General features: G+C 37.6%; 1 protein-coding gene across 31 annotated transcripts in view; it reads right to left on the bottom strand.

Moving 5' to 3' along the window:
- Positions 1-14,195, bottom strand: part of BNC2 (basonuclin zinc finger protein 2) — a 460,480-nt gene that overhangs the window by 304,056 nt on the left and 142,229 nt on the right. For 24 of the 31 annotated variants that reach the window (XM_054500788.2, XM_063649472.1, XM_063649467.1 and 21 more), the window contains one exon: positions 10,676-10,876. The exons of the other annotated variants lie outside the window; for them this stretch is intronic. In XM_054500788.2, the coding sequence (XP_054356763.1) occupies positions 10,676-10,876 (201 nt within the window). The remainder of the gene's footprint in view (positions 1-10,675; positions 10,877-14,195) is intronic. 31 annotated transcript variants of the gene reach the window in all.

Here is a 14,195-nt window from a genome sequence, read left to right as displayed (position 1 = left end):
ATTTCCATTATGATTGAAATTTGAGCAATTAGAAATAGACACCTGGAACTCAGTTGTTAAATTTATCTCTTCCCACCCCTTTCACACTTTTCTTCAAACCATTTCTTAGGATGCATCTGAAAGATATGATCTTACAGGATGACCTGCATATAAAGGGGACTGAACCAGTGTTCACATTACTTTCTTTAAAATGCCTTGTTGTAATCCAAAACTAAACTTACTTTCTTTCTTTTTTAAGTATATAGCTTTAGGGAAAAAAAATGGAAATTTCTCAAATAATTACTGAGTAAAATGATTAAAAAAAACAAAAATTAAAACAAAGATTCTAAGGAAAGTATATACTTCATTACACTCATGTTAATTTGCCTTTTATATCATCTTAGAAAGGGAATTTTATGAAACACACAATTCCCTCCCATGATGACCAAAGCTTTAAGCTGGTCTCCTCAGGTTCACATCATGGCAGCTGACTGCAGATGTGTAAAGCAGTTCTGGAAGACTCACAATTTACAAATTTTTGTTTCTACTTAATTGTTTTAAGATGAAAAAGTGTGAGATAATGGATATTTTAGTTAATCTGTGTTTTATGGAGAGAAAAGCATTACTGTCACTTAACTCCTTCTATTAATCACTGCTTTCTAGAAAAGAATATCTCAAAGTAGGCTTATACTGAAGCTCATTTCGGCATTCTGCAGTTGTAAAAAAAATTTAAAAGATCAAAAGTACAGGACTGCTGGCACATACAGGAGTGATTATCAGAATACTCAGAAGGTAAGCAAGCAGCAGTTGGTTTATTAAGAAATTATTTAAAATAACTGTCTACACAAGTTAAAACAACCAACTTCTCACTTTTACTAAAAGGATGTTTTCAATATAATGAACATCCAAGCTTTTCTGGTCATGAGAAAACCTGGAATATATTATACACGCATGAATGTGGCCCGGGATGCAGGATATGGGATGTGCTTCCTATCAACAGATTAACACTTCATTTTCATTACTCTAATCTCACCACAGGCTGTGAACACTCTCTTTTTCTTACTTGAACAACAATGGTACATGAAAAACCAAGCTGACAAGCAGGCGGGGTTCATTAAATGCACAAGGCCCTTATTCCCATAACACATCTCACCTGTATGACGCCAGTTTTCTGGCTTCCCGGCTGGCTACTGAAACAAGCTCTCTCCCAGATGTTGGAGTTTGAATTCTTCTTATCCCTTCCTTACATTATAATAGATGACAAAAATAAAGTAAAAATGAAAAAACTCTTCTCCACAATGAACAGTATTTAGTAATAATAGGACTGGTAACATATTTTAAGCTCCATTCAGTCCCATGATTACTTTCCAAAGTTGTCCAAGAGAACAAAGCAAAGTGGCTAGAAAGGGAAATTATGAGACATCTGAAATTTTAGTCAGAGAGACTCATCCTGGTGTCTCTATCCTAGCGTAATTCTAATTTATTTGAAGTAAGCTGTACTCTCCCACTTGTTGAAAATGGCAATTCACAAAATAAGAAACCATCATGCTATTTTCCAATGAATGACACTGAGTTTCACCAAAAAGCTATAGTCAGGAAAGAAAAAAGGCTATATAGCATAGTACAAGGAATAATTACAACAAGATTCTTAGGATGGAGGATGCCTCTTTGGGGAAAGCCATCCACATGCTCACTGCCTCTGAGGAAGTCATTAGCAAGTCCTCAACATACATAGAATTAAGTCACCTAATTGTCACCAGCCAACCAACGAAGCAGGCATACACTTTCTGCATGTCTACGCATTACATATAAATGCACTACCATAATGTGGCAATATGGGATTTTTAGTACTTTCAAGACAGTAAGTCCTTCCACAAAGTTTACAGCCAGACTTTGGTTTTGGTTCTTTCTGGTACTCTAATATTTATACCTAAAAAAGAAAGAATAAAGGAAAAGCAATATTAAACAGCAGTTAACCTCGCTGACTCCAAGTTAGGTTCTGGCATGAGGTCAACAATGAGAATGTTTGCAGGCATTCTCACTCAGGGACACTCTCATGAATATGCTCAGTGTATAATTACTCCCCATATCTTGCAGGTGACATCCCAGCCATGTCCACTGACCTCCAGCACTGGCAGAGGGCACAGTAGTGGGCAGCTTTCTTAATCTATGCCTGATCAGGTGTCCCAAATAGCCACCCTAATGATTTAAATCAATGAAATTCTTCTTGATTTAAATGTTAATGGAAAGGGAAAAAAAATTATTAAACTCCTCTAATGGAGATTCTCATTTTAATATTAGTTTTGTTATTATGTTAAGCCAGCTGAAAGCAATTACTTGTTGTCATGTAAAACATTCACTAACCTGTTATCTTCCTTTTCAGACACCCAGTTCAGGTACTCCGATCATAAAATGTGAGTTCTGAAGAACTGTCTAGAGAACCAATAGCCACTAAAAGACACCTTAATAAAGTTGAAAAATTCATGACAGTCTCAAAAAAGCACAGCAGGCACAATACTGAAAGCTATGTCTTTCCCATACAGAATATGTTTCAGTCTTGTCAATTTTAACAATCTCTACACCTTGTGAGACAATGGGTTAAAATTTATTAAATACAAAACAAGAGTGAATCCTCCTCATGTGTTATGTATACTGCACGCTTTAAATTTTAATTTCATAATACCATCCATTAATACTGGTCCTACCATCATTTCAAGTCCTTTTTTAAATGTTTCCGCTAACTCTTACTAGCTGCAGTTTGTCTGAAAGAGTCATCCCTTCAACCTACTGCACTGCCCTTGGTATCTTTTCCTTCTTCTGGGGAAATAAGCTCGTGTAGAAGTCTAACTGCACAAAATAATAAGTCCAAGAACTAGGTTTTTAAAAGAAGAAAAAAGGAAAGCAAAATCTCTCTTCATCTAAGTACTTTCTTATACAGGCTAAGGATCAAATTAAGCTGCCTTTCAGCACCTCTGAATGATAAGCCGGGGCCCCTGGTTACACGTTTTTATCATGCCCTTACTTAAAGAACCCTTCTACAGCAACACTCGGGACAGTCCTGTCAGCACTCACAGAGGACCACACCTGAGGGTGGCACCTCTCTTTCATGCCTCTGCCAGAATGATGTATTGGCAAAAGGGTATTTATTCAATTACTGCTACGTTTCAGGTGCATTTCAATTCTCTTCTATTAAGGCAAAAAGGGCCAGTGAAAGTAAGGAGAAATTCAGAATAAGAGAGATGAGAAGAAAAGAGAATAAAGTGAGAAAGAAATTACCTCTATGAGAAAGGAAATAGGAACAGAATAACCTTGTATTTAGGTCATTAAGTAAATTTCTGCCAACCAAATAGGAATGAGATTTATAAATCAACACCACTCAATGACACATAAACCCTAAAGACAGTAGCGAAATAACATTACAGTTCAAAAGTATTGAGTAAATAAGACGTCAGATATGCTCAAGAGAATCAGTTGTTTCAATGAGTAACTTCCTACTGTTCAAGATTATTTTCATTTTCTTCACAGAGAGAAATGAAAAACTGATGGGCTTAATTAAAGAAAAACAAAAGGATATTATTTTGTTGTTAAAGGATCAATTCTTTTTTTTAATTGGAATGATGATTAATAAGCTGAGAATTTGGTTCCTAAGCTAGCCAGTTTGAGTAACGTGTTGTTTTTCCACAAGCATTTCCATTGAAGAAAGCTCTGTGAATGAAGAAAACATACAGCGATTCCTCTCTTCTCCTGATCTCTGCACTTTGTGGCATGAAATGCTACATACAGCATTTGAACAGAACGACACTGCACACTGTCTTCACCCAAATGAACTCCAGTCATAAATTTTTCACCTGAGGGTTTGAATGCACACTGTGAAATCTGCGAGGCTTCCTACAGGGAATGTACAAATTTAAAAATAATCAATACTTTTATTTTTCCTATTCGTTAAACTTCCTTTAAGCCTGGGGAGGAAGATGGCAGTACAGGTCAGGCTCAATGAGGAGGAAATGTGGGGACCCTGGATGTCATGGCCCCAGACATCGTTTCTGGGATGTCGTCTGCACATTTTAAAACTTCTTAGACCTTGAGCTGCTTAGCAGATTTTTTTCATCTTATTTTTCCTGCATCTTTACCAGTTTTTCTTATAGGAAAACATTCCCTCTATTACCCAATGTTTTGTTTCTATGTGAGGATATAAAGGCTGTTGTTCCTGAATTATGTCTCTTTTCCTTTGTTTCTCTAAAGCTTAAAAATAGATGTCAGTTTCTTGAAAGGGTCTTTGACTGCCTTTCTCCCTGTCTCCGGAGTCCTTCAGTAGATGAAGATCACCCAGCAAAATGTAGAAGCCAGCTGCTTTTCTGGAAATAAAAAATGGCATCAGCTTTGGCAGACAGCAGTGAGATCCATCATTTCCTAGGACCCCCAAACAATCTTCTGACCAAGGTCTGGAGAAGGGTGGTCACTGAGCAGCACCATAAACAGACCACAAAAGCATACCACCAAAGGTACAAGAGGATTTTCAAATGGCGAATTATTTCTACACGCATAACAAACCAGGCTCCAAACCTCACGTGAAAGGAAATCTTGGAACCATTATATTCCATGTTCTTTGGACAATAACAAGCAGGGAATCCCACAGAAAATTTCTCTCACTGAAAAAGTCAACCTACCCGATTCACTCTGTTTTCTCTACAACCACAAAGTTCTCTGACAGCACTCTGTGGGGAAAAAGGAGTTAATTCCTAGATCGATTCAAACACTAAGGTTCAAATTATGGACACAAGGTAAAAGCAAATTCCAATTTCTTTTCCTCTTTCCTTTTGATATATGTGCTAGTCTAGAGTGCCAAGTTTAGAAAATATCTCTTGGGCGATACAGAATCATTAGCTATTCACGTTTATAAGGAAAATCCTCTCAAAAGCTTTGCAGATAGATGACGGCAGACGCCCAATGCAACTTTTTTTAAGTGAGTGTGTGTAATGCATACAAGGTAGAGGGAGGGAGGCACTAGAATTTGTGTTTTTCATTCAAGTGGATGACGCCAGCTCACTATCTGTAACGGACTGTTCCTTTGGAATCAGCTCCCTGTGTCACAACGACCTGGCAAACTTGAATGCTTTCACTATCACTGGAGTCCTTGCAATCCTGCCTTGGTTGTGACCCATTCACTTCTGCCCCAACTTCTCAGAGATGCCTTACTCAGCATCTAATTAGTTAGGGAGGATTTGCCGCGGCTCTTAACCCTGACATGGGAATGGGAAGATGTGCTGCTGTGGTAGCCCAAATCTGTCCTGTCACTGCATTAATCAGATTTCCATAAAGCTACACATGAATAATTGGATTTATCAGTGAATGTGAATATACACTCATAAATATAATTATAAAAAAATACCTACAATTATAGATAAGATATCTACACCTTAGAGGGATTTATTTTTCAACTGCAGTTACTTGGCTCACCTTAGCAAAAGGCTTTACAAATCACACAAACATAATAGACCTGTTTGCAGATGACAGAAAGGTGAGAAAATTAAATAATTTCAAAACGATCACCTACTGTGTTCAAATTCATTTAAATGAATCATGTTGAAAATAAACTCCAAATTTGTGCACAGATTTTTAACATATACAAAATACACATCTGAGAATGTTTGTGCATGCTTTATTTGCATTAACGTTTACATGTACACAGAATACCATATATATAAACTATTACTTTCCCACTGCATTACAAATGAGACGGTATCTCTTACGTGAAGTCTGCATGTTATCCACAGACCTTTAAAGTTTAGGACAAACCAAGCACCTGTCTCTATGCTACAATTTGTATCTTAACAAATACAAATACCCAATTATTCCTACTTTAGTGTTACATTATCAGAAAATATACTGAGAATTATATTTGAATATATGTCTATTGTTAAAAATAAAACATATTACCACTCAAATTAAGAGGGGCCTAAATAGGAGGTCGTAGCCTAGTAATTCAACAGGCTAAAACTGCATGCCTCTTAATATAATATAAATATTTATTTTAGCATTAAGACCACAAGTTTAGTCAATTTAATCCTTTTTTAGTAAGACAAGATCATCCAAACATACTAACTGTAAGGAAGGGAGTAAAAATGGAGAAAACTGCAGAAAGCAAGCTAGGGATGGATGATGCCTGGCAATGAAAGTCGTTTTCAAAGACCATTAACTATCAGCTGCTTTACTCAGGGCTTTGATTAAATAAGAATATACATCCTATGTAAAAAGGGATGTCTATTTGAGTGGGACAGAGTTTAGAATAAAAATGCATTGTATGAACTATAAAGAAGACCCAAACCACAATGTACAATTAGGCGTCTGACTCGTAATACTATATATATATGCCTTTTAAATGACTAGTGAGTAAATACTCAAAAAAATGGGGGGGGGAACAAAACCATTTTCATTTAAAAATATAGATTCCAGAAACTGAGATTGTTGGCCTATATGAATACAAAAAAAAGATTTCTTGAGGAAAATTTATATTCAGCACTGTTTTAAATGGATTCTAGCAATGTTATTATACATTTCTTATAATATATTTTATTTATCATTTCTCTGAAAGGTGCTAGATTTTTATACTAGTAAGAAAGTTTGCTTTTACTCTGTCATATCTCTGGTGAGCAGATGCTCTGGTATTAATGTAAATCGTTGATTTAATTTTTAGCTTTCTTGGTTTGCCCCTCACCTATCTAGAAAATGATTTCTCTGGTGATAACTAACACATCATGCTAATGAGAGAATCTAATGCACAATAGAAAAATGTCACTACTAATAATATTTGCATGAAGTTAAATAAAGCAACTGTAAGAGAATGTCAGACAGTTGTTCTTTAATAAGACACAGTTTCACAATGAAATTATGTTGCTAATTTTGTTACATCATCGGGTGAATCCTAAATTACTACATAATGATGCAGAGAGTCATTTATAATCCTAACTTAGTATTTCACTCAAGTATGAAAAAAGACCTTATTAAGGGATCTACATTTTATTTGAAACAGGTTAAATATACCTCACCAATAATAAAAGGTAAATGTCTCTAGTAACACATTAAATGTGGGCTATAGCTATTTACCTTTATGGTTTCCTTTCTGAAAAGATTTTTCAATAGACTAGACTATTACATCCCTTGAGATAGCTACAAGAATTTTATTTACTATTCTCTCAAATGCACAAAATATTTATACAAATAGAAGAACTGCCTCCTCAAGTGTGATTTAAAAAAAAACTTTGAAAAGCAAGCCTCATTTTTTGCTTCTAACAGTACCTTGTGAAACTAAAATAGGCAAAAATAAGGTTCTTTCTCCACCTGTCACTGATCAAACTGATCCAAAGAAGAACTCCCTTTACACAAGTGTCATACCCTTTAAGGTTCTCAAATACTCAGCTATATACATAGAAATAATTTGAGAAAATCATACTTCAGTATAGAAGAAAAAATGTACAGGCACAGGAAAATGTAGTCAAATAGTCTTCACTTGAACTTTAGGGGCACATACTTCATCCCACTAAATCTAAATTGGCTTCAGATTGTGATTATTTGTTACTATCAGACAGAATGAAAGATGTACATTTAAGCAGATCTAATTTTGCTCATATGAAACAAAAGACAAAGATTTTTGTATCCCTACTTCCTAGTTTACTAATAGAACACATAGAACTAGATTATTAAATTTCAGTATTCATGAGACATTTCCCACAAGTTTCTCTATAGTTAAATACTGGTGGTAAATTACCTGTAACTCAGTTTTGAAACCTTTTATAGCAGCCCTACTAGTCAGACTTTTCAAACGTCTAAATAAATAATCAGGAGAATATTAGTTTTTATACTATTAAAGAAAACTTTAAAAGAAAAATAACCCAATAAATTTTATTCATTTCATAAGCTAAGTAAATTTTACTTAGAAATAAAATAATCACAATCTAGAGAAACCTCTTTATGCCTCAGCAATGAGATGTACAGAATTCTACATATTTGATTAAACTGGACAAACTTTTACCTGTAACAAAAGCTAGCGTAACTGTATATATTCAAAGTAATACTTGTTTAAATGGCTGGCTTCAAGAGATATCAGAGATATAATTTCAGTAAGTCTCTCTCTCTCTCTCTCTCTCTCACACACACACACACACGTGCTGAATCAGCATTGCTGATGAACTATAGGTAAGAAAAACAAACATATTAAATATGAACAGCACACATACTTTCATTCACATAGTTTGAACTTAAGTTATGTAATATTTATACAAACTAAAATATCACCTTGAAGAGAAAAAAAAAGAAAGCTCATATCCTCTTTTACATGCTTTCCAAAAATGCACAAGAGGTAAACATTCAGTGACCATGACAGAAAAGGGTGGGTTGGGGGGATAGGAGTGATTGCTAACTACATCAAAACCATAAAAAAAGAAAACGTATTTAAAACTGTGATTTCTCTCCCTTTGTTGTACTACTCTATTTCATAAATAGCATAATATTATACAGTTTTAATAGCATCCATTAAGCATAAATTAGTTCCCTATATTTCTATTCTCTCCATATAATCACTGATGCTCACCATTACACATATATGCACACACAGGTACACACAAAATATCCACACAGTCAGACAGCTGGATCAAAGACATCATAAATTTTCCTAATTCTGACCCATCATTTATATTACTTTTATTTGTTTTTTAGTTAAAATGTTTTCCATGACAAAATCTCCTTAGATTCAAGTCTACTTGGAAATGGGCTAGTGCCAAATAAGCAATCTAACACCACCTATGTGGCTCAATAGCCATTTATCAATTGATCATTATCTCTATCTGGTTTTATTAACTCTTTTCTAGCTAGAGGGAGACGTAAGCCAATCTTCCCTTCTAACACACACACACACACACACACACACACACACACACGACCTCCACTAACTCAAGGAAAATCCTGAAGGTGACATCTAGTTTTAAAAGTGAAGCACAAGTTATTTGGTACTAAGGTTAGCGAAAACACTGCATTCCAACATGAGAGAGCCACCCAGGCAGGGATGCGTCGCGGAAAACACCTCTCACAGCACTCTGCAGTGACAAGGAGCATCTCTGTGTGGAAATGAACTTTTCACTTGAAAGAATGGGAAACTGCACATGAAGAGTTACTTATTGGGTTTATGTTGATTGCATTTAAATCCCAGCTTACTGTATCAGCAGTAATCAGGGTCCCTCTACAGGATATGTCAAAATACACCTTATTCAAATGCATTTATCCTATCTAGAATTGTGTGCTAAAACTGTTCTCTAGCTAAATGCTACAAAACCCTGGTTGTAAGTATTATCGCTTGCAAATGTATTTCTAAACTTGTAGTAGTTTATAGCCTGGCAAATTTTCTTTTTTTTTTTTATTATCAACAACTTTAAATATCTAACTCGAAGTATTTAATTTTCATGAACTCTTACAAACAAAAGGGTTTTTTTTTAAAAAAAAAAAAAAAGAAAGCAGTTGCAGTATTTTTTTCCTCTGAGTGGCACAATATTTCTTAATAACCGCCATCAACTTAAAATCCAAGTATATTTGTCAATAGTACTTTTGTGCTGTGTGGATGATAATATCAAACTAACTTGCTTTGTGTGGGTTTGGTGTAGGCTTTGGAAAAGCAAGACGTGTCTAGGAGGGAGGCACCAGGGAACTTCCCTCCCTCACTTGAGCACAATCCAAGATGAAAGTTTCTGGGTTGTGTCCCCTTCGCTTCCTCTCACCCTCGCTCCCCCGCGGAGCCAAGGAGCCAGCAATTGTGCAAGAGGAGCCCGGCGCACAGGGCGCGTATCACGGAGCGCATGGTACGAGCCGCCGGCTCCGGTGATTAATTATCAGTAACCGATGGCCTCGCGCTACCACGTCGGCTTTCCCAGCAGAGCCAGCAAGCCGAACGCCTCCAGCGCGGCCGGGACGGAGGAGCGGCTCTGTGGAAGACGCCGAGGCTGCGCCCGAGTGAGTGCGCCGGCGGGCGGGCCGGCCGGCGGGCGGGCGGGAGAGCGGGCCGGAGCCGGCGAAGGGAATGCAGGGGCGGGCGCAGAGGGCTGGCTGGCAAGGAGGAGCGGAGCGGAGGAGCGAGGACCGAGCAGCACAGCCCGCCACGCACGCCGACTCCTCCAGCAACCCTCGGCGCCCGCAGCCAAGCCTGCACAGCCTCGTCTCTCTTCTCAGGTCTGAACGAAGCTGCCTCCAGCCACATGAAGTCAGTAGGGCCGTTCTGAGGGGCCCCAGATTTGATGACTGTTTTTTAGGTTGCGGAACCTACTCCGAGAGAGCAAACACTTTGGACGAAGTGATTCACATTGATAGAAAGATACATTTGTTGGGTGGTGGCTTCTTTCATTCTCAACAGAAAACAAAGAAATAAATTAAGTCTTCCCCTGACCCAGACTGTACTGTGAAACTTTTCAAAAATGTCTCTGCTTTCTTTTACTTCAGTATCCTTTCCCCTTTTTCTTTTAAGACGCCCTTAGGGAAACCATGAAGTAACCCTGCACATTCCAGTAACACAGTTATGACAAAATAGAGCCTAACTAGGAAGTGACCACATTTTAAAAAATATTTAGAAAGAAAAACACCAGAAACAAAAGTGCCCATAACAATTCAAGGTTTCCTAAAAAAAGAAAAAAAAAAATCAAGAAAGAAAGTAACTTACCTGTTGGGACATTCTGAATAAGAGGTTAGTATCAGCGTTTTGCCATGTCCCCATGAACCCTGGTTCAGCCGTAGTCGTTCTGGTTCCGAACTGCATGGAGTTGTCAGTACAGGAGTCTCTTAAAGTCAAGTCTCTTGCCCTCTTTGGCTCTCTGTCTCTCTGTGTCTCTCTTTCTCTCACATCCACTTCTGCCTCTTCTGACTGAAAAGTGAAGGTGGATTTTTTGAGCCTCTTGGCAGCCAGTAGCAGGAGTGTAGTGTAGTTAAGAAGCTGGCTGAACTGTGCATTTCATTTGGGAAGGGGAGATTTGGGGGAGGGAGGGGGTCAGAGCTTCTTTCGCACCTTCTGCACAGATATCCCTATCATTTATGCATAGATTGTGACTCCCCAAGCTTGCCTTTGCTCAGTTTAACAGCTGCCTGTCAGGTGTGCAGACGGCACTGGAGACCCAACCATCAGCTTCAAACTCTCAGCCACTGCATGTCATTGGATAGCAGAGCTAAGAGTCAACTGCACTGTTCCACTGTCAGGCACCAAATGACACCCTGCACTAACCCCTCTCCAGATATACAGATAGATCACACTTATGCACACTCCAGGCAGCACCACAATCACTGTGCACAGGGCGAGGGGAAGCTAGGGCCCTTCCCCGGGAATTTTTCTCAACAATGCTTTCTGATATAACACATAATATCTGACACCAGTCTTTGCTTTAACATTTGTAAAACTGTGATCCTTAAATTTTTTTTAATTACACTGAAGAAAGTAAAATATTCAGCTGTAAGAGAATGTAAAGTTGGCTCAGTTATGGTCTAAATGTTAGCTCCTGAAAGTCATATCGTATGTGCTGGGCTATTTATAACCACATAGAAACTCCTAAATAACATACATAGAGATGTGACCTTATACTCTGAAGAGTTAAGTAAATAAGCCTAGCAGTTTTTATAACATAGAAGATGCACAATAAACATTTGCCAAATATAAATATATACTATTTAATATCTAGTACCTCAGGCTATTAATTACTAAACTGCCTGTTAGCTAATGAGAAACTGAATGGCAAAGGAAAAAAGTGTACCTTTTCTTAAAGCTCAAAAGTAGAAAAAAATCCTTTGTTAAAGTTCCTAGATGAAGCATCTGCAATATCCTTTCAAATCGTAAGAAAAGAAAAAGATAAACAAAAAAGCCTGTCCCATTTCAGGCAAAAAGTAATGAATATAAAAACTCCATTTTTTATTCAAGATCTCTTTGGAAAATTCTATAACGTTTTCCTGCCTGATTAAATACACCCTTGATAACATGTCGTATTTTTAATTAAACAAGTCTTAAAACTATTCACCTATTTATTAGATAGTATTTGTCTGCCTTATTTATGGAAAAGCAGCACTGAACAAAATGCACTGTACATAAACAGTAACTTCAAAATGGAAAGCTAAATTCATGCCATCTCATAAAAGTAGTCAGCAGGAAAAAGCCATCCTTCCTAAACTTAAAATGTAAGGAACATTAATCTTCAACCACCTACAAATATCGAGGACAAATGTACCACTCTCCTTGCTCCTCCTTAACTCAAGAATAACAATAAACCTTACTCTCTGGAACAACAAAAGAAACAGAAAAGAGCTTCAATGGCAGCTCTGTGTCATTAGTGGACAATGAGAAAAGATGAGAAAACGTACACTATGTTGACACAAATGTGCCTTCCCCTCTAGAACCGACATCTCCTGAAAGCTTTTCTGTTAAACTTCCCTCCAGTTCACCACCATTAAGCACAAAAAAGTCTCAAAAGAAGCAAATTCAATATCTGAGAGGAAACAAACAAGAACCCAAAGAATTGTTGCCTTAAAATATATTAAGTCCACCTGTGGTCAATAAAAATATTCTTGCTGGGGGGAGGACAGGAAAATCCCCTACGAGTCAATTGTCAACAGTGACTGTACCTTTACTGCTAGCTATTACCCACTTAAACTCCCTCTAAAATTTGCTAGCCTCTTGATTTCTGAAGTGGCACTCAGTGCCTCAGTCAAGCTGCCTGCTCAGCTCCTGACCTTCCCACTAATGGCTGTTATTTGTGGGAGGCTTAAGGACACTGTCAATAGCAAGCTTTCTCCTCCTTCCACTCAGGCTCTGTTGTATCGCTTTGCCTGTGTGTTTTTGCCTGTGTGTTCTCTCTCGCCTCTCATTCGCCCTCTCCTTGTCTCTTTCTCCCCCTCCTTTACTCCCTCTTCCTCTTTTTCTAGCCCCCACCCCATTTTTTCTCAGTCCTGCAGTCCTCTTCTTTCCCAGGTATCCTCCCCACCACCCCACACACACACTAACAACACAAAAATCAACTGGCATGCAGCAGCAAGCACCTGCAGTAATAGACTCTTTTATTAAAACTGTTATTCTGCAAGACTTGAAATTCCCCGTGGACCGGGCCATGTCAAAGCCGATATAATTAACTAGAGGCTCAGCAACGGATCAATTACCAGACAAGCAAGTGATAGTGAAATCAATGAAAGATCATCAGCCACATTATCAGTGTTGCAACTCATTAGGGCAAAACTGAGAAATGTGCTCAAAGCGAGCCCAAGCAAGGTGGCATTACAAAACAAAGGGCTAATTTGGAGACCCTGCTGTGAACAATCTGTAACAGAATTAGCCTTTTTTCCCCCTAAACTGCACAGCTCCGTAACTAAATGTGACAGAGAGATGCAGTTTATTAAGACACCAACCCCAAGTTTATTTAGTTCATAAACTCTCTCCTAGAAAATCAATACAGTCTGTACAGGGTTATTAGGCTGACTAGCTAATACATCCAAATCTAGTCTGCCTAGCCAGCAGTCTTCTGACAAAATGCTACCCAGTATAGGCAAACTGAGCTCCTTCAGATATCATGGACTGAGGTGGCCCTGGCTGAAACAGGTCTGCAATATAACATGTTACTGCCACAAAACAAGCCTTAAAAACAGCAGGATATCTTTCTAAGTTTTAAAAAATATTTTTTTCATAAATATACAGTACTGCACCTGCTAAATGGATTTGCTCAAACAAAATCTTAACTACTGTGTAACACAAGTTTACAAAGAGGACAAGCTTTGTTACAAAAAGAGACAACAATTAATCCAGACTCAATAATAAATAAGATTTTAAGTTTCTCTAACACTCATTTTAAAATAAATATTTGAAAAGAACATTTGACCCCTCTATAAATCCCCAAGATACATGATCTGAACTTCCACATATAACATACTGTGTAGAACATTTGACGTTAGGATAATTTCTATCTAGCAAGTGGGACATCTGTATCGTTTTACAGACACAGGTATAAAAAAATACACCTACAAGGCACAAATATGTCTTCTGAGTTTTTTTCACTGGCTACATGGTCTGACAATTACGGAATAACTCTCTGGAATCATTTATACGAAAATTATTTAAAACTAGAAGGAAGAAGACAAGTATCACTTCCACAATAATTGCTTTTTGCTGCTGATTCTGAGTATTTCAGGTTAAAGAATCAGAAGTACTTAAAGGC

Source organism: Pongo pygmaeus, chromosome 13, assembly GCF_028885625.2.
Source record: "Pongo pygmaeus isolate AG05252 chromosome 13, NHGRI_mPonPyg2-v2.0_pri, whole genome shotgun sequence".
In the NCBI taxonomy this organism is placed as follows: domain Eukaryota; kingdom Metazoa; phylum Chordata; class Mammalia; order Primates; family Hominidae; genus Pongo; species Pongo pygmaeus.
The sequence above is the reverse complement of the archived record's forward strand: the minus strand, read 5'-3'. Positions and strand labels throughout refer to the sequence as shown.